The 25,075-nt window shown below is 35.4% G+C and overlaps 1 protein-coding gene across 1 annotated transcript in view; it reads left to right on the top strand.

The window, feature by feature from the left end:
* Positions 1–25,075, top strand: part of LOC136150107 (nuclease SbcCD subunit C-like) — a 140,989-nt gene that overhangs the window by 61,045 nt on the left and 54,869 nt on the right. Inside the window, exons 27-31 of the mRNA XM_065910879.1 lie at positions 9,451–9,504; positions 9,991–10,095; positions 11,882–11,935; positions 21,475–21,528; positions 21,997–22,101. Coding sequence (XP_065766951.1) covers positions 9,451–9,504; positions 9,991–10,095; positions 11,882–11,935; positions 21,475–21,528; positions 21,997–22,101 — 372 coding nt within the window. The remainder of the gene's footprint in view (positions 1–9,450; positions 9,505–9,990; positions 10,096–11,881; positions 11,936–21,474; positions 21,529–21,996; positions 22,102–25,075) is intronic.

Raw genomic sequence — 25,075 nt, 5'->3', positions numbered from 1 at the left:
TGAAATAATACAGAAGAGAAGACAGAACAAAGACTTTAAAAAAGCAAAGAAAGCCTATGTGAGCTATGGAATTACATCAAAAGACAAATATTAGAATAATTAGGATTCCAGAAGGAGAAAAAAAAGATTTCTTTTTTAAAAGAAATTCCATTTTTAAAGAAATTAAAATTTTCTTTAAAATTGATTTAAAGAAATAAGAGCTGAGAATCTTCCTAAGCCTGGAGAAAGACTTGGACATTCAAGTCCACAAAGCTAATAGATCACTCTGTCATCTCACTGCAGAGAGACTTTCTCCAAGCCACATATTGAAACTATCAGAAATAATGATATTAACTAGACTTATTGTGATGATCTTTTCACAATAGAGTTGACTCTTGAACAATATGAGGGTTATGGGCACCAATTCTCCATGCAGTTGAAAATCTGTGTATAATTTATAATCAGCCCCCCATATATGCAGAGGACTCAATCAACCATGGATCATGTAGTTCTGTAATATTTACTATTGAAAAAAATCCACATGTAGTATCTTTTAATATTGATTTCTAACAATTCCACAGTGATAGGATAACGGACTCTGAACGATTTCAATACCTTTAGACCATGAAATTTTTGTACCTTGCTTTATGTCCCTGGATATGTTCCAGTGTGTCCTGGTTTTATAGACTATGGGAACTTGAATAGAATTCATATCCTGCTATTGTGTGAAAATTGTGTAAATCTTAATTATGTTGAACTGGCTCATAGTGTTTTTTAGGTCTACTGTATCCTATTCTGTCTATTCATCCTATTAATTTTTGAGAGTTTGATATTGAAACTCCAACTAAAAAATCCTAAATTTTATTTACTTAAAAAATATTTATAAGGTTATAGTGAAATGAAAATGAAAATTAAGGAGTAATAGAGGACTTTAAAAGAAAGTAAGAGAGTTTTGGCCACAGCAATCAGAGCAGAAAAAGACATAAAAGGAATCCATATAGGAAAAGAAGAAGTGAAACTCTCGCTGTTTGCAGATGACATGATCCTCTACATAGAAAACCCTAAAGACTCTTCCAGAAAATTATTAGAGCTAATCAATGAATATAGTAAAGTTGCAGGATATAAAATTAACACACAGAAATCCCTTGCATTCCTATACACTAACAATGAAAAAACAGAAAGAGGAATTAAGGAAACAATACCATTCACCATTGCAACAAAAAGAATAAAATACTTAGGAGTATATCTACCTAAAGAAACAAAAGACCTATACATAGAAAACTATAAAACACTGATGAAAGAAATCAAAGAGGACGCAAACAGATGGAGAAACATACCGTGCTCATGGATTGGAAGAATCAATATTATCAAAATGGCTATTCTACCCAAAGCAATCTATAGATTCAATGCAATCCCTATCAAGCTACCAACGGTATTTTTCACAGAACTAGAACAAATAATTTCACAATTTGTATGGAAATACAAAAAACCTCGAATAGCCAAAGTAATCTTGAGAAAGAAGAATGGAACTGGAGGAATCAACCTGCCTGACTTCAGACTCTACTACAAAGCCACAGTCATCAAGACAGTATGGTACTGGCACAAAGACAGAAATATAGATCAATGGAATAGAATAGAAAGCCCAGAGATAAATCCACGAACATATGGACACCTCATCTTTGACAAAGGAGGCAAGGATATACAATGGAAAAAAGACAATCTCTTTAACAAGTGGTGCTGGGAAAACTGGTCAACCACTTGTAAAAGAATGAAACTAGAACACTTTCTAACACCATACACAAAAGTAAACTCAAAATGGATTAAAGATCTAAATGTAAGACCAGAAACTATAAAACTCCTAGAGGAGAACATAGGCAAAACACTCTCTGACATAAATCACAGCAAGATCTTCTATGACCCACCTCCCAGAATATTGGAAATAAAAGCAAAAATAAACAAATGGGACCTAATGAAAATTAAAAGCTTTTGCACAACAAAGGAAACTGTAAGTAAGGTGAAAAGACAGCCCTCAGATTGGGAGAAAATAATTACAAATGAGGAAACAGACAAAGGATTAATCTCAAAAATATACAAGCAACTCCTGAAGCTCAATTCCAGAAAAATAAACGACCCAATCAAAAAATGGGCCAAAGAACTAAACAGACATTTCTCCAAAGAAGACATACAGATGGCTAACAAACACATGAAAAGATGCTCAACATCACTCATCATCAGAGAAATGCAAATCAAAACCACAATGAGGTACCATTACACGCCAGTCAGGATGGCTGCTATCCAAAAGTCTACAAGCAATAAATGCTGGAGAGGGTGTGGAGAAAAGGGAACCCTCTTACACTGTTGGTGGGAATGCAAACTAGTACAGCCACTATGGAAAACAGTGTGGAGATTTCTTAAAAAACTGGAAATAGAACTGCCATATGACCCAGCAATACCACTTCTAGGCATACACACTGAGGAATCCAGATCTGAAAGAGACACATGCACCCCAATGTTCATTGCAGCACTGTTTATAATAGCCAGGACATGGAAGCAACCCAGATGCCCATCAGCAGATGAATGGATAAGGAAGCTGTGGTACATATACACCATGGAATATTACTCAGCTGTTAAAAAGAATTCATTTGAATCAGTTCTAATGAGATGGATGAAACTGGAGCCCATTATACAGAGTGAAGTAAGCCAGAAAGATAAAGAACATTACAGTATACTAACACATATATACGGAATTTAGATACATGGTGGCGATAACCCTATATGCAAAACAGAAAAAGAGACACAGAAGTACAGAACAGACTTTTGAACTCTGGGGGAGAACGTGAGGGTGGGATGTTTTGAAAGAACAGCATGTATATTATCTATGGTGAAACGGACCACCAGCCCAGGTGGGATACATGAGTCAGGTGCTCGGGCCTGGTGCACTGGGAGGACCCTGAGGAGTCGGGTGGGGAGGGAGGTGGGAGGGGGGAACGGGATGGGGAATACTTGTAACTATATGGCTGATTCATGTCAATGTATGACAAAACCCACTGAAATGTTGTAAAGTGATTGGCCTCCAACTAATAAAATAATATTAAAAAAAAAAAAAAAAAAGAAAATATAGGAAAAAAAAAAAAAAAAGAAAGTAAGAGAAAAAGTAAAACAAGAAAAAAAATTTTTTCCTAATTAAAAAAAATATATGAAAATGAAAATGAAAGTAGTGTGGAGGGAGGTGGGAGGGGGGATCGGGATGGGGAAAACATGTAAATCCATGGCTGATTCATGTCAATGTATGACAAAAACCACTACAATACTGTAAAGTAATTAGCCTCCAACTAATAAAAATAAATGGAAGAAAAAAAATAATTGTAATATATAGTGGGACTATATGTAACTTTGTTCTATATTTTTCAAGTCTCCTATAAATGTGTTATCATACTTTCACAATTTAAAAAATAAAGAAGAAATAAATCCACATTTAAGTGCATCTGTGCAATTCAGGTGCTTCTCAGATAGCTCAGTGGTAAAGAGTCCACCTGCCTATGCAGGAGACATAAGAAACATGGGTTCAGTCCTTGAGTGGGGAAGATCCCCTGGAGAAGAAAATGGCAACGCACTCTGGTATTCTTGCCTGGAAAATTCCATGGACAGAGAAACCTGACAGGCTATACAGTCCATGGGGTGGCAAAGAGTCAGACACAACTGAGCAGTGGAACTTGCACACCTATGAAATTCAAACCCGTGTTGTTCAATGGTCAGCGGTATATACAAATATCAAATTAGGTTGTACACATAAAGCTAATATAAATTTCTCTCAATTATATCTCAGTTTTTTTAATGATAAAGAAAAAAATCTTAAAGGCAGCAGGAAAAAACTGAAAAGGACCACCCCCACCCCCCGATTAGGTTATCAGTAGATTTCACAGCATAAACTATAGCCAAGAGAGGGTAGAATGACATATGCAAGTGATGAAAGAGTAAAGTTTTCAGCCAAGGATACTTTATCTGGTAAAGTTATCCTTCACATACGAAGGAGGAGTAAAGGCTTTCCCAGAAAAACTTAAAGCTGAGGGAGTCCATCAACACTAAACCTGCCTTGCAAGGAATGCTAACAAGAGTTCTTCAAGCTAAAATGAAAACACACCGCCCAGTGACATGAAAACACACAAATGTACACAACACACTAAGGTGAAAAATATAGAGTCAGACTTAGAAAACCAGTTCTTCAAAATAGCATGGTGTGTTAAGCCCTGAACTGTAGTAAAAAGGTTAAAAGAAAGCACAGTGAACAATAACTATGCTGCGTTTGTGCTTAGTCACTCAGTCGTGTCCAGCTCTTTGCAACCCCGTGGACTGTAGCCCACCAGGCTCCTCTGTCCATGGGGATTCTCCAGGCAATAATACTAGAGTGGTTGCCATACCCTCCCCCAGGGGATCCTTCCAACCCAAGGATGGAAGCCAGGTCTTCCACATTGCAGGCAGATTCTTTACCATTTGAGCCATCAGGGAAGCTCCCCCAAAGTAACTATAGCTACTATAAATTGTTGACAAATATACATATTTTAAAGGAGGTAGATTATGACATCAATAATGTAAAAGAGAGAATGAAATGTAAAAGATTGCAGTCTTTGCAGACAATCAGAGGTAAGTTGCTGAGAGTCAAAAATGAACTGTTATCTATAAGATGTTTTATGTAAGTCTCATGGTAACCACAAAGCAAAAACCTAGAGTAGACCCATGAAAGACAGTCAAAGGGGAAACAGAGCATATCACTACAGAAAATAACCTATTTTAAAAGGTAGGCAGAAACAGAGGGCGGAAAATGGATGGCAAAATAGCCAGAAAACAAATGAATATGATGGTATTAGTAAATCCTTACATATCAGTAATTACTCTAAATGTAAATGGATTGAATTCACCATTAAGAGGCAAAGTGTAGCTGAATGGATTAAAAACAAGATCCAACTATTTGCTGCCTACAAGATACTCACTTCAGCTTTAAGGACACACATAGACTCAAAGTAAAGAAATGTAAAAAGATATTCTATGCAAATAGAAACCAAAAAAAAGTTGAGGTAGCCATACTTGCATCAGACAAAATAAACTTTAAGCCAAAACTGATAACAAGAGACGAAGGAAGTCATGATGCATAATTGAGGTAAATTCATTAAGAAGATATAACAATCAGAAATATGTATACATCCAGCATCAAAGCACTGAAATATATTAACCAAATGCCAAGAGATCTGAAAAGAGAAACAGACAGTAATACTACTAATATATTTTGGGACTTGAATGCCTTACTTTAAACAATGGGTAGATATCCAGAGTGATGATCATCCAGAGTGAAAACCAAAAAGGAAACAATGGATTTGAACCGTACTTTAGACCAAATGGGCCTAACAAACATCTACGGAACATTCTATCAAATAACAGCAGAATACACATTCTTCTTAAGTGCATATGGAACATTCTCAAGGTTAAATCATATGATTGAACACAAAACAATTCTTAAAATTTAAGACGATTTTGATTATAGCAAATGCACTGTATAAACACTATGATAGGAAACTAAAAAGCAACATGAGGAGGTGGAAAATCTACAAATATGTAGAAACTAAACAACATATTCTTGGGTCAAAGAAGAAATGAAAGGGAAATCAAAGAATATATTGAAATAAGTGAAAATGGAAACACTACATACTAAAACCTTTTGTTAGGGAAGTTTAGAGTGATAGATGCATGTAATAAGAAATTATAAAGATCACAAATAAGCAACCTAGATTTACACCTCAAGAAACTAGGGGGGAAAATAACAAATTAAGCACAAAGTTAACAAAAGGGAGAAAATAAGAGAGATCACAGTGAAAAACTGAAATGGAGACCATAAAAACAATAAAAAATGATTAATGAAACTGAGTTGGATTTTCAAAAGATAAACAAAAATCAGTAAAAGTTTAGCAAATCTAAGAAAAATCAAAAGACATAAAAAAGAAATGAAAAAGGAGAAATTACAACTGACATTACAGAAATACATAGGATCATGAGAAACTTCCAGAAGCAAATTATATACAACAAATTAGATACCCTAGAAGAAATGGATAACTTCTTAGACTCATACGACTTACCAAGACTGAATCAAGAAGAAATATTGAATGGAAAATCCAAACAGACTAATAGCAAGTAAAACTATTAAATCAGTAGTGAGAAAACTTTTCAAAAAAGAAAACCACAAGACCGGATGGCTTCACTAGCAAATTCTGCAAAATGCTTAAAGAAGAATTAACACCAATCCTTCTCAAATGCTGCCTGAAAAATTGAAGAGGAAGGAAGACAAAAAGTCATCCTACAAGGCCAGCATCATGATAGCAAAGCCATTGCTATCATTATCAAATAAAGACATTACAATAAAATAAAACTAGGCCAATATCCCTGATGAATATGCTAGAGCAATCAAGTGGGACAAGGAAATAAAAGGCACCCAAATAAGATAGAATAAAATTGTTATTTATAGGTAATATGATCTTATACATACATACATATATATATATATATATAAAATACAGTTGTTCCTTGGCAGTTAGGAACACCAACCCTCCCCACAGTTGAAAAATCTAATTTTACAGGTGGTCATCTAAGTCCACAGTTCCAATCCTCAGTTTTAACCAATGGTGGATCATGTAGTATTGTAGTAGATGTGTGTTGTTGTTTTATTATTGTTCAGTCGCTAAGTCATGTCTGAATCTTTGTGACCCCCATAGACTGTAGCCCACCAGGCTCCTCTCAGTCCATGAGATTTCCCAGGCAAGAATACTGGAGAAGAATACATGGAGAAGATCTCCATGGGATCTTCCTGACCCTGGAACAAACCCACGTCTCCTGCACTGACAAGCAGATTCTTTACACAGAGCCAGTAGGGAAGCACTAGTTTAAAAGAAGAAAAATTCACATGTAAGTGGACCCATGCAGTTCAAACTTGTGTTTTTTCAAAGATCCAGTGTACTGAAAATCCCAACTAAATCTCAACTAAATGACTGTTGAATTTAATCAATGAATTCAGTGAAGTTGCAGGATATAAAATCAATACAGAGAAATCAATTGCACTTCTAAATACTAACAGCAAAACATCTGTAAAAGAAGTAAAGAGAACTATCCCACTCACGATAGCATCAGAAACAATAAAATACTTAAGAATAAATTTATCCAAGATCATGAAAATTTTGTTCAATACTGCAAGACCTCATTGAAAGAAATAAAAGCAGATGTAAACAAATGAAAAGACATCCTGTGTTCATGGATTGGAAGTTAATATTGTTATACATTCCATCCTACACAAAGCCATCTATAGATTAAATGTAATTCCCATCAAAATTCCATTTAAATTGAAATTTCTATTCCACAGAAATAGAAAAAAAGTTCTAAATATTATATGGAACTACAGAAGACCCCAAATAGCCAAAGCAATCATATGAGAGAAAAACATAATTGGAGACATCACACTTCCTGACCACTAGCTATACCACAAAGCTAAGGTAATTAAAGTAGTATGGTACTGGCATAAAAATAGACATACATACGAAACAGGATAGAGAGCCTAATACTAAACTTTTGTGTATATATTCAACTAATATTTAATTAGAGAGTCAAGAACATCAAATGGGGAAAGGGTTGTCTCATCAACAAATGATGTTGGGAAAACTGGATAACCACATACAGAAGAATTAAATTGGACCTCGACCTTACACACTTCACAAAATTAAATTGAGATGGGTCAAATAATGAAATATTAAAACCTAATACCATAAAATTCATAGAAGAAAACCTAGGGGAAGTTCCTCAACGTTGGTCCTGGCAAGGATTTTTTTGGATATGACACCAAAAGCACGAACAACAAAAGAAAAACTCAGCAAATGGGGCTACATCAGATTTAAAAGTTTCTGCACTGAAAGAGAAGCAATCAACAAAATGAAAAGGCAGCCTGTGAAATGGTAGAAAATGTTTGCAAACCATGTATCAGATAGGGGTTAATATCCAAAATACATAAACAGTTCATACAGCTCAATAACAAAAAAGAAATCCAACTTAAAAGTGGGCAGAGAATCTGATTAGACAGTTTTCCAAAGAGGACATACAGATGGCCAGCAGGTACATGAAAAAGTGGTAATCACTAATCAGGAAAATGCAAATCAAATCCACAATGAGATATTATCTCACACCTGTAAGAATGGCTTATATCAAGAAGACAAGAGACAAGTATGCTCAAGGATGTAGAGAAAGGGAACCCTGTACACTCTTGGTGGGATTATAAACTGGTTCAGCCACTATGGATACCAGTATGAAGTTCCTCAACAAAGTAAAAATAGAACTATCATATGATTCAGCAACCCCACTTCTGGGCATATATCCAAAGGAAATGAAAACAGGTTATCAAAGAGATATATATGCACTGCCATGCTTATTGCAGCATTATTCACAATATCTAAAATATGGCAACAACTCAAGTGGTCATCAGTGAATAAATGTATAAAGGAAATATAGTATATACAATGGAGTACTATTCAGTCATGAGTAAAGAGGAAATCTTGCCATTTACAACAACACAGACTCTGAAGATATTATGCTAAGTGAGATTAAGTCTGAGAAATGCAAATACTGGATGATGGTCTCTTCTATGTGAAATCTTTAGAAAAACTAACTCAAAAAAAGAGCAAGTAGAATGGTGGTTACCAGAGACTGGTTGGGGGGGAAGGATGAGAGAGATATTATTTAAGGATACATACTTGAAACAAGTAGATAAATAAGTCCTGGAGATCTAATACACAGTATAGTGATTATAGACAACAAAACTGTACTATAAAAAAGATCTTAATTGTTCCCAGCACAAGAAGAAATGATAACTATGTGAAATGACAGAGCTGTTAGCTAATGATACAATGGCACTCATATTGCAATATGAATGTATCATATCAATGTGTTTCATGCCTTAAACTTACACAATGCCCTGTTTCATTTATATATCGTTTTTTAATTAAGAGAAAAAGTAATGTCAAAAGTACCAATTCTGATATATAATATTCAGTTCTTACCATTTAAATCCTTACTTGGAATGTAATGCTGTTTTGTGGGATACTGCTGTTACACAAAAATAGCTTTAAATGTTGGAACCAACATCTATAACAACTCTAAAACTAAAAGTAGGGAAAGGTGGTAATCAGAAGAGTTGAGGAAAGGAAGGAAGGTATACTGTAGGAAAAAAAAAAAGAAAAGAAAAAATATCTGTTTTATATGTTAGAGTTTCACTAAAAGTACATCAGATGCCAGAGAATGTATAGTTAACCTTGAGAATTGTATTCATTTCTTTGTTTCCTTCTTGGGATTTTAACTAATTCAAAGTATATTAAAATTTGCAAGCAATTAAATAATACTTTCTGAGTTGCCACTTATTTATGAACTAAATTGACTTTTATCTTACAGAAAATCAAATGGTGTATAAAAACAGGTTGATGGATGGAGTGAAGAAATTCAGAGGTGAGTGAGAAGACTGCCAAGAAAGAAAAAATAGATCTTCAAGCTTTTGCATTTACTTTTCTACAATCTCTTTTATATCTCACAGATTGGCTTGCTAATCGTATTAGTCTAGTTTTTTAATGAGCTGACATTCTTCGTTGTACACAATGTGAAGAAATAGCTACATTAGTTTGTCAGTGTGGCAAATTTTGAATTTTACTAAATGGTAATAATATGTGCATTGTCTCTGCTATAATTCGTTAGTCTTAATACCTCTTTCTTCTAGGTAAATTCACCTTGTAAATTGCTGTAACAGTGTTTCCTGAAACACTGAAAAGAATTTTTCTATTTCTAATTCCTCAACTAATTCTTTTTAATCACTTAAAGAGTTTTATGGTGTCATTGCTTTTTGCTTCCATTTATGTTGATTGATTGATATGACCAGGCATTTTTTCCCCTTTAGCATAATCACAAATTTATTTTATTCTTATCCCTTTTTTTCATAAGGAGGAAAGGTTAATATCAATAAAATAGATGATGCTCTTAAGAACATGGGATTCCCACTTGATGAGGAAGACATTGAGGAACTATGCAGTCACCTGCCAATTGATGGTAAGCACTTCAAGTACCCAGTGCCCTGTAAAAAAATTTTTTTTATTTCTCTGTAGAAATATATGAAGTATACTTGTTAATTTCTTTGAAAAAGCCAGAAGCCTATAGAGAGCAAATCCTAAAAAACAGAGATATATTGTTTAAAACAAAAAAGTTTATTTATCTGGCTGTGCTGGGTCTTAGCTGCAGCAGGCAGGATCATTAGTTATGGCATGCAGGATTTAGTCCTGACCAGGAATGGAACCTTGGACCCCCTGCATTGGGAGCTCAGAGTCTCAGTCACTAGACCACCAGGGAAGTCCCAGCAGTGCTGTTTTTAAAACAAGAAACTAATCATGTTGTTTCTCCTGCCTTAATTTCTCCAGGAAATGTCTTTCAACTGTAAGATAAATAAGATCAGCGGATGTAATGTAAAACATGGTAACTGTCGTTGATAACAGAGTGTTGCTTAATTGAAATTTGCTAAGAGAATAGAATTAAATGTTCTCACCAAAAACATATAGGTAGATAGATAGTTACTAATAGATGGATAGATTATATAGTGAGAGATATTAATTAACTAGATGGGGGCAACTTTTCACAATGTATATATATATAAAATAATCACAGTGTACAGTTTTAATATCTTACAATTTTGTCAGCTATAAAGCTGAAATAGAAAACAAGACAAAACTAGGAAAGAAGTTTTTTTCTCTCCCAGTCTAATGAGTGAGGAGTACAAAAAGTAAAAGGTGAATAAATGGAATAACTGTTTTCGTCGTACTTAGAGTCTTTTTTCCCCCAAGCTTATGCTTTTAAAGGGCTTCCCAGGTGGCACTAGTGGTAAAGAACTCATCTGCCAATGCAGGAGACATAAGAGACATGGGTTCGATCCCTGGGTTGGAAAGATCCGCTGGAGGAGGTCATGGCAACTCACTCCAGTATTCTTACCGGGAAAACACCACAGGCAAAGGAGCCTTGCGGGCTACAGTCCATAGGAATGCAAAGAGTCAAATAAAACATCTAACTAGAAGGAAAAAAAATTCTCGACAACTGCAAAATTCTTACGTTTTACTCCACAGTTTAAGAATTTTACAGAATAGAATTTTGGACTCTGTGGGAGAAGGCGAATGTGGGATGTTTCGAGAGAACAGCATCAAAACATGTATATTATCTAGGGTGAAACAGATCACCAGCCCAGGCTGGATGCATGAGACTAGTGCTCGGGCCTGGTGCACTGGGAAGACCCAGAGGAATCGGGTGGAGAGGGAGGTGGGAGGGTGGATCGGGATGGGGAATACATGTAAATCCATGGCTGATTCATGTCAATGTATGACAAAAACCACTACAATATTGTAAAGTAATTAGCCTCCAACTAATAAATAAATAAATAATTTTATATAATTGAGACCTGTATTAGTCTGCTCTGGCTGCCATAACAAAATACCATAGTCTGTGTGACTTAAGAGAAATTTATTTTCTCTAAGTTCTGGATGCAGGGAAATCCAAGATCACCGCATCATTCGATTTTGTTTCTGGTGAAGGTTTTCTTCCTAGCTTACAGACAGCTGCCTTCTCACTGTCTTCACACAGCAGGGTGGAGAGAAAAAAAAATCTCCCTCTTATAAGGCCACAGTCCTATTGGATTAGGGCTCCACCCTTACAACCTCATTTAACCTTAATTACCTTCTGAAGACTTTATTTCCAAATACAGTTACACTGGGGAATAGGGCTTCAACATATGAAATTAAGGGGACATGATTTAGGTCATAGCAGGATTATATCTAAAGTTTGTTTTATTTTGTAGTTGAGTGGAAAGTTAAACTGGATAGACTTCTAGATGAAGTAGAAGAACTTCTAGGTGAGTGAGAAGAAATAATAAGGAATAATTTTTAAAATCTCAATACTTAACAAAAGAAGTTATTTTAAAAGTATTTTCTGTTAGCCTGTCCATGACGTATTAATCCTGCTACTATATCTGTTTTAATTGGTAATGTGTACATAACTGAAAAGACAGCTTTATAAGCTAAATGTTATTCATTATTATAATTAATTGTTACCTACTTCTTATTTTAAAGGCTACAGTATAATGCCTCAATAATAAACACTTTATGCTTTGGTATTTCTCAAAAATATTATTATTTTCCTGCTGTTGTAAAAGCAAAATGGCAATGCAAATTACACATGTAGGTAATATGACCACTGAGAAGAAGCTTATAATTCAGGCAAACATAAAACAATAGAGCAAATATTACATGCTGGCAGAATTATTTGCACCAGAAAATTTAATGAGCTGTTACAGAAATACCGATTTTCTGTGTGTTGTGTTTGTTATTTGTTTCCAACATTGAAGAACTCCATTTTACCAGAAAGAAACTATTTCTGAATCCCCCTTCTAATTCTAAGTAATTAAACAATACTTAATATTTCTATTGCTTTTTATCCTATATTGTGGATGATGCTACACAAACAGTTGATATCAGTAGTAGTAGTGGTAGTAGTATTGGTGTTATTTGTATTTTTATTACTATTATTGCTTTTTAAAGTTTGACCTTTTATCATTGTTCTATTTTTTAAGGGGAGGTACTTGACCATAAGGATCTGGGAAATCTTCTGAAAGACATAGGGTTAAGACACCAACTGAAGGAGAATTCTGTGTTGAGGAAAATTTTGTCACTTGATGGTGAGCATTTAATTTACCAATGAAGTATTCATCCATTCAGTGGGTACCAATTAGGTACCATTGGGTACCATTAGGTACTAGATATTATAATAGGCTCTGAGTCACAGAGATGAATAAAACAAAGTCCAGCTCCTAAAAGTACTCAGGGTAGAGACAGCACATACTCCCTCCCCCCCAAAAAAAAGCAAAGAAAAGAAACAAATAGTATACACAACGGTAAGTGCTCTATGTTCATAAGTATGTACTGCTGTGGAAGTACAAAGGAAATTTTGAACAACTATTCTTGGAGACACTTCATAGTGTGTATATCAATTGAAACAGTGCTGAAAGCTTTGACAGTAGAAGGTAACAAAATCTAAAAGTGTTGAAAAGGACAAAGAGGCACAACTGACCATGTAAAATCCCATGTTGATATAGTATAGAAAACACAGTGTATTCACATTATGTGGAGAAATACTTTGTTAATTTGGCTAACTTAAATCAATAATTCAGATATAATCCATCTGTACAATGATGATGGTAAAGATAAAATGATGGATGTGAAAATATGAAAGTGCTTTAAAATATTTAAAATATATAATAAAGATCTTAGTTATTAGATTTTTAATTAGTGAAATGCAAATCAAAACTACAGAGAGGTACCACCTGACACGGGTCAGAATGACCATCATTAAAAGTCTACAAATAACAAATGCTGGAGAGGATGTAAAGAAAAGGGAACCCTCCTACACTGTTGGTGGGAATGTCAGTTGGTGCAGCTACTGTAGAAAACACTATGGAGGTTCCTTAAAAAACTGAAAATAAAATATTGCTATATGATCCTACAATCCTGCTCCTGGGCATATAATTCAGAAAAGATGAAGACTCTAATTGGAAAAGATACAGGCACCACAGTGTTCATAGCAGCATTATTTATTACAACAGCCAAGGCATGGAAGCAGGCTAAATGTCCACTGAGAGGTGGATGGATAGAGAAGATGTAGTGTATATATACACACACATATATACAATAGAATATTATTCAACCATAAAAAAGAATGAAATAATGCCATTTGCAGCAACATGATAGGAACTAGAGATTATCATACTGAGTAAAGTAAGTCAGACAGAGGACCAATCATATCACTTATATATAGAATATTTTAAATTATGCAAATGAACATATTTACAAAGCAGAAATAGACTCACAGACAGAGATCAAACTTGTGGTTACTAAGGGGAAAGGGAAAGGAAAGGATAAAATGGAAATTTGGGATTAAGAGATACACACTGCTATATATAAAATATATAAACAGCAAGGACCTACTGTATAGCACAGGGAACTATATTTAATACATTGTAATAACCTATAAAGGAAAAATATCTGGGAAGAATATGTAAGTATATATGTATGCAAACTGAATCACTTTGCTGTACGCCTGAAACATTGTAAAGCAATTATACATCAATTTGAAAAATAATAAAATATTTTGCTGAAACAAGTATAAAAAAGAGTGAAATTAAGAGAATTTCCAGGAAAATGATAAAGGAAAATCTCAATATAACAGGTGTGCATCGAGACTAGAGAGAGTATAAAATAGATAACTAAAGAGAATTGTTCAGGGATCTCTACTCAATGCTTTGTGATGACCTAAATTGGAAGGAGGAAATCCAGAAAAGATAAGATATATGTATATATAAAGTTGACTCACTTTGCTGCACAACAGAATCTAACACAGCATGATAAAGCAGATATACTCCAATGAAAATTAATTTTTAAAAAAGATGAGAAAAATTGTTTAATTTAGAGCAGAAGAATATTGTCTCCAAAACAAGTGATCGTCTAGGGACTGGTAGAATATCTAACATTATTTTAACATATTGAGAGGAGATTTTTCAGTTCTGTTTGAGAGTTAGAGATTAATTAACTACATAGGCACATTGGAAACTAAGCAAAATAAGACATTGTTACTAGGGAACTTATCTGCAGGGTAGAAATAGAGGCACAGTAGTAGAGAACAGATCTGTGGCCCCGGCGGGGGCAGGAGGAGTGGGAAGGTGGGACAGACTGAAAGAGCAGTGTTGACATATTACACCACCCTGTGTAAAGTGGACAGCTAGTGGGAAGCTGCCGTGAGGCCCAGGGGGTTCAGCCCAGTGCTCTGCGATGACCTCGATGAGGGGAACGAGGGGTGGGAGGGAGGCCCGAGAGGGCAAGGATATATGTAGGCCTCTGGCTGGCTTACTTTGTTGACAGCAGACACTAACACAATATTGTAAGTTAATCTTATGCCAATAAAAAACTGAAAAAAGGCAATCATTAACTGCAAGACAAAGATTTCAATAGGAAAGGAAATATATTAATAGTTATAACCTATTATGGAATGGGAAGTATCCATTATGTGGCTTAGTTATAATATTTATATAGTCATAATAATGAGCAGTTAATCTCAATTACCAACCCCTCAAAAGTGTGATATAATCATAATGGAAAAACAAGAAAGGGCAAAGGTACGGGGGGAAGAGAAAAAAAATCTCACATTTTACAGAAGAAAGACCATTGGGTAATATCAAAGGCTAGTGACTGATTCTCATGTGAAAGTCTAAAAGCAAGAAACAGCAGAAAAAAAATATCATACATTAATGCATATGTACGGTATCTAGGAAGACGGTACTGATGAACCCATTTGCAAGGCAGCAGTGGAAACTCAGACTTAGAGATCAGACTTGTGGACACAGTGGGGCTGGGAAGGAGAGGATGGGACACATGGAGGGAGTGGCGTGGAAAAACAGGCACTACCATATGTGGAAATAGACAGCCAGTGGGAATGTGCTGTTTGAATCAGGGAGCTCAGCCCAGTGCTCTGTGACAGCCTAGAGGGGCGGCGTGGGGTGGGAGTGGGAGCGCGGTTCAAGGAGGAGGAACATATGTGTACCTGTGGCTGATTCGTGTTGATGTATGGCGGAAACCAACACAGTATTGTAGAGCAATCATCCTTCAATTAAAAATAAATAAATCTTTAAAGAAAAGAAGCAGACTCAGGTCATCAGTAATGACAGCACGAAGAGAGAAAGGCTTGTTTGAAGTTCCTTGTACTTTCAAGATTTTGGGCTTTTTTTGTTTTGTTTTGTTTTGTTTTACTTTCAAGGTTTTGTGAGGTAAGGACACAAAGTTTTTTCATGGACTGAGTGAAAAATGTACACTGTTCTTGAGGTATGTCTAATGTTTAGCAATTCTTTTGTTATTAAATTTAATTTTATTATATTATGGTCAGAAAATACATTATGTGTGATATTGATCCCTTGGGAATTTATCTAGTATACCTTTATTACTGAAAACATAGTCTGTTTTCTTTAGTATTCTATGTGTTCTCCCAAGAAATATACATTCTGTTAGTAAGTGTGCTTAAACATTAATTGTTTTGTTCAAATCTTCAACATGTATTTTATTTTTGTTGGCTTGGTATGTGTTTCTAAATTGGGATGTAAAAACCTCCAGAGAATCGGGTGGAGAGGGAGGTTGGAGGGGGGATCGGGATGGGGAATACGTGTAACTCTATGGCTGATTCATATCAATGTATGACAAAACCCACTGAAAAAAAAAAAACTAAATAAAATTTTTTTTAAAAAATCTCCAATTATAATTATACTATCTCTCCTTGCAGTTGTCAGTTGCTGCTTTAGATATTAATAGTTCCAGGCCCCATTGTTAGGTGCATACATATTTATGGTGAAAATATATTTTGTTCTATTGATCCTTTTATAGATAAATAACATCCTTCTTTATCCTTTGATGTATTTTGCCATAATTCCTATTTAGGTAAAAGGATTGCTACCCCAGCTTTCTCTTGGTTCATATCCATGCTGTTGTTATCAACTTTTCTATGTCTTTTTACTCTGTGTCTCTTGTAGACAACATATTATTTGGTTTTGTTTTTCAGCATACTCTGACAGTTTCTATATTGTAATTGTTGAGTTGAACTCATTTATAATTATTATAATTACTGTAACATAGGACATAGTTCTGCTATCATATTTTGTAGTTTGCAGTATTTTTGTTACTTTTTTCAACCTTTATAATTTCCACTATATTCCTTGAAACTTCTTCTAGAAGTTGAAAAGTTATAGTGGTTGTCCTTATTGAGACATATTCATGGCCATTTACCATAGTGATTCCTTAAACTTGTCAATCTATATCTTCCCCCAGTTAAGACAAGGATTTTAGTACACTTTCATGACCGATTTGTCAACTTGCTTCCTATCCCAATCATACTGATATTTATCCAGGATGTAAGAGTCGGTTATTATGGATAATATCCTTTCTCTTTTTCCTCTGTACCTAGCTGCGTTTAGTCACTTAGTCATGTCCAACTCTTTACAACCCCATGGACTGTAGCCCGCCAGGCTCTTCTGTCCATGAGGATTCTCCAGGGCAAGAATACTGGAGTGGGTTGCCCTTTCCTCCTCCAGGGGAATCTTCCCCACCAGGGATCGAACCCAGGTCTCTGGCATTGCAGGAAGATTCTTTACCATCTGAGCCACCAGAGAAGCAATCTGTACCTAGACTTTTTGTAAATCTGCAATAGACTTAACCAAAATATCTGAAGATTTTTTTCTTGCCATACCTCTTGTATTCTGTCCTACATATGCTTTACTTGTTGAGAGCTTACTTTAAAAACTATTTTCAATATGAGTCTCTGTGTGATTAATACTACACATTGAATACCTGAGAATGTTTCTTATTGTGCCTTTACACTTAGGTAACATCTTGGGTGTGAGGTCAAAGTTCTTTTAATGTTTCAATAACAACTGCTCCGCTGCCTCTCAGCATCCAGAATTACTGTTGAGAAATCTGATCTTTCTTCCTTTACAGATGAATTACCTTTCTCTTTGAAGAATTTTAGAATTTTACCTTTTTATTCAAAATGTTTAAAGTCATTATTATGTGTTCTCCCGGCAATCTTGATTCCAGCTTGTGCTTCCTCCAGCCCAGCGTTTCTCATGATGTACTCTGCATATAAGTTAAATAAGCAGGGTGACAATATACAGCCTTGACATATTCCTTTTCCTATTTGGAATCAGTCTGTTGTTCCATATCCAGTTCTAACTGTTGCTTCCTGACCTGCATACAGATTTCTCAAGAGGTAGATCAGGTGATCTGGTATTCCCATTTCCTTCAGAATTTTCCACAAATTCTTGTAATCCACACAGTCAAAGGCTTTGGCATAGTCAATAAAGCAGAAATAGATGTTTTTCTGGAACTCTCTTGCTTTATTGATGATCCAGAGGATGTTGGCAATTTGATCTCTGGTTCCTCTGCCTTTCCTAAAACCAGCTTAAACATCTGGAAGTTCACAGTTCACGTATTGCTGAAGCTTGGCTTGGAGAATTTTGAGCATTACTTTCCTAGTGTGACAGATGAGTGCAATTGTGCAGTAGTTTAAACATTCTTTGGGATTGCCTTTCTTTGGGATTGGAATGAAAACCTACCTTTTCCAGTCCTGTGGCCACTGCTGAGTTTTCCAGATTTGCTGACATGTTGAATGCAGCACTTTCACTGCATCATCTTTCAGGATTTGAAATAGCTCTACTGGAATTCCATCACCTACACTAGCTTTGTTCATAGTGATGCTTTCTAAGGCCCACTTGACATCACATTCCAGGATGTCTGGCTCTAGGTGAGTGATCACACCATTGTGATTATCTGGGTCGTAAAGATCTTTTTTGTACAGTTCTTCTGTGTATTCTTGCCACCTCTTCTGAATATCTTCTGCTTCTGTTAGGTCCATACCATTTCTATCCTTTATTGAGCCCATCTTTGCATAAAATGTTCGCTTGGTATATCTCTAATTTTCTTGAAGAGATCTCTAGTCTTTCCCATTCTATTGTTTTCCTCTATTTCTTTGCATTGATAGCTGAGGAAGGCTTTCTTATATCTCCTTGCTATTCTTTGGAACTCTGCATTCAAATGGGAATATCTTTCCTTTTCCCCTTTGCTTTTCGCTTCCCTTCTTTTCACAGCTATTTGTAAGGCCTCCTCAGACAGCCGTTTTGCTTTTTTGCATTTCTTTTTCCTGGGGATGGTCTTGATTCCTGTCTCCTGTACAATGTCACGAACCTCCGTCCATGGTTCATCAGGCACTCTGTCTATCCGATCTAGTCCCTTAAATCTATTTCTCACTTCCACTGTATAATCATAAGGGATTTGATTTAGGTCATACCTGAATGGTCTAGTGGTTTTCTCCACTTTCTTCAGTTTCAGTCTGAATTTGGCAATAAGGAGTTCATGATCTGAGCCACAGTCAGCTCCTGGACCAACCTAGACATCATATTAAAAAGCAGAGACATTACTTTGCCAACAAAGGTCCATCTAGTCAAGGCTGTGGTTTTTCCAGTAGTCATGTATGAATGTGAGAGTTGGACTACAAAGAAAGCTGAGCACTGAAGAATTGATGCTTTTGAACTGTGGTGTTGGAGAAGACCCTTGAGAGTCCTTGGACTGCAAGGACATCCAACCAGTCCATCCTAAAGGAGATCAGTCCTGGGTGTTCAAATGTATGACAAAACCCACTGAAATGTTGTGAAGTAATTAGCCTCCAACTAATAAAAAAATAAAAAATAAATAAGTAAATAAATAAGAAAAAAAGAAAAGAAAGGACTGATGTTGAAGCTGAAACTCCAATACTTTGGCCACCTGATGCGAAGAGCTGACTCATTTGAAAAGACCCTGATGCTGGGAAAGATTGAGGGCAGGAGGAGAAGGGGATGACAGAGGACGAGATGGTTGGATGGCATCACCAACTCGATGGACATGGGTTTGGGTGGACTCTGGGAGTTGGTAATGGACAGGGAGGCCTGGCGTGCTGCGGTTCATGGAGTTGCAAAGAGTTGAACATGACTGAGTGACTGAACTGATTATGTGTTCAGGTTGGGACTTTCTTTATCTCCTCTATTTTAACCTGTATGGGCCCTTCTAATGTAAGGTCTTTAATCTCTCTCTGATCCTGGAAATTTTAATTCATTACTTCTTTAAATAATTTCCCTTTGCTATTTTTATTCTCTCTTCTTTTGGAATGCCCATTACCCAAAGATTAGCACTCTTACTTCTATACTCTTATCTTGTAACTTTCCATTTTCTACCTTTTTATCCTTTCTTGTTATCTTCTGAGGGTTCCTCAATCTGGTTGGACAGCCCACTAATTAATTTTTCAGCTCTTTTCATTGTACTCTATCTCACCTACTATATTTCTGTATTTAAATGTTTTATACCTAATCTTTTATAACTAGTATTTCCATTGATTCATTTTATACTTTCTTATTATATTATCTAATATCTTCTTTCCTTAAATATATTTGCCACACTTAACTTTAAATTCCTGGTCCTTTTATTCCAATAATTCTGATTCAAATGGTATATGTTATCCAATTTGTTTTCTTTTGAAGTAGTTGTACATCTCAGATGGCTACTTACTTTGGTCCTATAAGTTCTTTCTCTCTTGGAGTATCATTACATGTTTGGAAATGCACCTTTGGTAAGGGTCTAAGGTTAGGCTCCAGTCTGTATCAGCCTCTGTTGGGTTTAAAGAGAAGGGAATGGATGAACCCCAGGGCAGAGAGACCCAGACATTGTTGATCATTTCCCAAGTTGACAGCTTCAACCTCTGATCAGAGTTTCACCTTTAAACTCAGAAAGAAACAAAATTGGAAGAAAGTCTATCTAGATTGCAATTCATCAGCCCTCAAAGGTTGAGAAGAGAAGAGGATGATTAAATATCTAAAGGCAGATTGTCCATCCTCATCTGTTTACTTTAGATCTTCTCTCCTCAAGTCTATAAGTCTATGTACTGCCCTGATAGTACCGTCTAGATCCCTCACCTGCAGTCTAGGCTTTTCCTGCTGCTTTCTGTGGTGAAAGGGGTAGACAATGATAACTTAAGAATCATAATAAAGACAAGGACAGACATTTTTAATATTTCTCCTATTGGTCCTTTAACTGTCACCTCTAGTAGGCCTTCCAGTGTAGGCTGTAAAACCACATACACACACCAGTACAGTTTTCCATTTTCCAAGAGATTTTGCTGTGGCTTTTCATAAGTTTTCACTCTTATTTCAGTTTTTTCCAGGGCTGATTTCTGGAGAGGGAGTCAAATATTCATGCTAGTTCCCCATCTAAAATAGAAATCAATCTTTGAATTTCTGTAAAATATGAAGCCTGTGATGATAACAGATGACATTTCACTAAGGGATTTCTTTGCAGAAGAGTTTATTCTCATTGGCTTGTCAATGAAAATATCTAAAACAATATCCATTTGATGTCACATGAAAATATGGAGAAATGTTCAATACTACCATTCAAAGACAACCTGTCATCATCAGTTGTTTTAGCTCAGTAATCAGCTACAATTCATTCACTCATGAGTCTCACAATATCTGATGCTATCCTTGGGAACATTAATATGCTTGAGCTTAAGCAGAGGAGTAGAAAAGGGAAAATTAAATGAAAAAAGAGAGTGAGTGATGAGAAAGGTGTGGCAAGGTACCACTAATAATTTTTTCATTTGTCAAAAAAAACAGGTGAGTCAATTTACTATCTTAAGAGTTTTTCCCCATTTGTCTCTCAGTTGGCATATAAATAGAAAAAATGGGTAAAATTATAAGAATGTTCTTTTTTAAATTGCCAGGATTTTGAATAATTTCAGCTGATTTCATCAATTACTGTATTGTTCCTTATGTTCCAGCTGCCGGAAAGCTGTACAAACATAAGCTGCTGGATGGCATAAAGTCTCTCAAAGGTGAGCGAAAATGCAGATAAAATTGAGACTCCTCACGTTTTGCACTTCCTTTTTTGAAAAATCACATTTATTTTTTGGTGGTGACAAATTTGTCAGTCTAACATGTTCATTTATTAAGTGTTTTTGTCTCATTGTTTACTGCTTTGAACATAACTAGCTTTGAAGAAATTATTTTTGTTTCTATCATTGCATTTCAAGTTCTATTTTCTGAATATAACTTTAAAGGCAGTTTCTTACCAGAATTCACCAGACTTGCCTAATTTTTTAGTTCCTTCCTTATAAATGTTGCATAAAAACTATAATCAAATCCTCTGGACAAAAATAAGGAATAAGTTCTGTTCTTGATTCTTAAATAACTTTATTGTTCCTTTGATTTTTCACTCTCTAATTAATGCATGGATATGTCTAGCACTTTTCACTTTGTCATTATTGTTTGTCTTTCTCATTCCCATTTTATTTTTACCTAAGGAGTGGATCTTAATGTTGATAAGCTGGACTCCTTCCTGGAAAATATGGGCTTTAAGATTGAAGAAGAAGAACATAAAGACCTGCTAAACAACTTGCCCCTGGATGGTGAGCTGCTCCTGGTGAAATTTTTGATTCATATATGAGAATTGCTGAGAGTATATTTAAAGTTGTGCAGATATACTAAAAAACAAGAGATAAGGGCCCAGTCCTCAAGAATACATCAATTTGTGCAGTGGACCTTATTGAGTGCCTAATATACATAGGCTATTAAAAATATAAAAATGAAGGATGATATACATAAGCTATTAGAGATATAAAAGTGACAGCATCCTCTAAAAGTTCACAGTCTAGTAAAAAGGCTTGCATGTTAATAAGTCTTCATAATGGCTATGTGGTTGTGTTACAATAATAAAAATGTTTTCACTAAGATTCTAAAGGAGGGAAAAGTTTCCCAAGAAAAGGATCAGAGAAAACTTTATCAGATGTGTAGAAATTCTTCCTTAAAAAAAAAAATCCTAGATGAGGAAAACAGTGCATAAAAAAGCATAAAATCATGCAAAATCACATGATTAGGGAACTAGCAAGAATTTTTCTATGGCTAGGATATGGGGTCGCACAGAGTCAGACACGACTGAAGCGACTTAGCAGTAGCAGCAGCAAGATATAAACTTCATGTCATAAAGATGCAGAAAACAAGCTGAAAAGGAAGGCTGCCAAGACTAGAACCTCAAATCAGGCATTAGAGTTTGAGCCTTCTTTCTGTTGAGTTGTTTTGGTAATTTGTGCCTTTTCTAGGAATTTGCCCGTTTCATCTAAATTGTCTAATTGGTTGACGTGAAGTTATTCATAGTATTTCTTTATAATCCTGTTAGTTTCTGTAAAGTTAGTGTTGGTCTCCTGATTTTGATCTGTCTTATCTCTTTTTATTTGGTTAGTCTAGCTAAGAGTTTGACAATTTTGTTGATCTTTCCAAAGAGCCAACATCAATTTTCCCTACTGATTTTCTGCTTTCCATTTTATTGATTTCACTTCTAATCTCTATTATTTCCTTCTTTCAGTTTGCATTGGATTTAGTTTGCTCTTTGTTTTCTAGATCCTTAAAATGAAAATTTAGATTATTAATTTCAGATTTTTCTTTTTTTCTAACATAATTGTTTTCAACTTTAGTCAAAAAATGTTGATATGGTTTCATTTTCATTCAGCTAGAAATACTTTCTAAGTTCCCATTGTGATTTTTCTTTTGATCCATGGGTTATATTAAAATGTGTTTTTAATATTTTATAAATATTATAAATATTTAATAAAATGTGTTTTCCAAATATTTGTGTATTTCTTAAATTTCCCTCTACTATTGATTTTGAATTAATTTCACTGTAGTCAGAGAACATACTTCCTGTGATCTCAGAACTGAATGACTTTTTTATGACCTAGGATAATGGTGTATCCTGGAGGATGTTTTATGGTTGATCATATTGTTTGTCTTCTTTATTCTACTGTTTTTCTATTTAGGTATTGTAGCCATTATCAAAAATTTGATATTAAACTCTGCAAGTATTATACTTTACTTGTCTGTTTCTCCCTTCAATTTTAGCCTTCATCCTATAGGCAGTAGTATATCTAGAATATTTCAATTTTGGAAGTTGGTGCTGATGGAAACATAGAGGGCGCTATTGGAAAGCAAGACTCAAATTTAAAACATATTGCTGTGTTCCAACAAGAGATGATAAGGGCCTGGACGAGTGAAGTGAACTTAGTGATGGATTAGTCATCATGGACTGATTTGGGAAACATTTTAGAATTAAAATGAATAGGGCTTAAGTGACTGACTACATGTGAGTTATGAAAAAAAAAGAAAAATTTTGGAGTCTTCCCCAGAGGTTCAATGGTCAAGACTCTGCACTTCTAATGCAGGGACCATGGGTTCTATCCCTGGCCAGGAATAAAGATCCCACCCCACATACCTTGTGGCCAAAACTAATAATAAACTTTAGCTTTAAAAAAAATCCATGGCTGATTCATGTCAATGTATGACAAAACCCACTACAATATTGTAAAGTAATTAGCCTCCAACTAATAAAAATAAATGAAAAAAAAAAAAAGATTAAAAAAAACACATTTTTTTTTTTAGGAAGCAGACATCTCCTTGTGACTAAATCATAAATTGTATCATACCCAATTTGAGAATTGAGGAAAGATTCAGGTTATAATGTCAAAAGAATAGTTTCAGTTTTACACATTTTGAATTTGAGATATGTATAGGACTTTGATCCATAATCACTTTGAACCATAATCACAGAAAACTAGCCAATCTGATCACATGGAACACAGCCTTGTCTAACTGAATGAAACTAAGCCATGCTGTGTGGGGCCACCCAAGACAGATGGGAAATGGTGGAGAGGTCTGATAGAATGTGGTCCATTGGTGAAGGGAATGGCAAACCACTTTAGTATTCTTGCCTTGAGAACCCCATAAACAGTATGAAAGGGCAAAATGATAGATACTGAAAGAGGAACTCCCCTCATATTAGCAGGTGCCTAATATGCTACTGGAGATCAGTAGAGAAATAACTCCAGAAAAAATGAAGGGTAGAGCCAAAGCAAAAACAATACCCAGTTGTGCATGTGACTGGTGACAGAAGCAAGGTCCAATGCTATAAAGAGCAATATTGCATAGGAACCTGGAATGTTAGGTCCATGAATCAAGGCAAATTGGAAGTGGTCAAACAGGAGATGGCAAGACTGAATGTCGACATTCTAGGAATCAGTGAACTAAAGTGGACAGGAATGGGTGAATTTAAATCAGATGACCATTATATCTACTACTGTGGGCAGGAATCTCTTAGAAGAAATGGAGTAGCCATCATGGTCAACAAAAGAGTCCAAAATGCAGTACTTGGATGAATTTCAAAAATGACGGAATGATCTCTCTTCGTTTCCAAGGCAAACCATTCAATATCATGGTAATTCAAGTAACGCTGAAGAGGCTAAAGTTGAATGGTTCTGTGAAGACCTGCAAAACCTTTTAGAACTAACGCCCATAAAAGATGTCCTTTTCATTATAGGGGACTGGAATGCAAAA

This window comes from Muntiacus reevesi, chromosome 18, assembly GCF_963930625.1.
Source record: "Muntiacus reevesi chromosome 18, mMunRee1.1, whole genome shotgun sequence".
Taxonomy (NCBI): domain Eukaryota; kingdom Metazoa; phylum Chordata; class Mammalia; order Artiodactyla; family Cervidae; genus Muntiacus; species Muntiacus reevesi.
The sequence above is the reverse complement of the archived record's forward strand: the minus strand, read 5'-3'. Positions and strand labels throughout refer to the sequence as shown.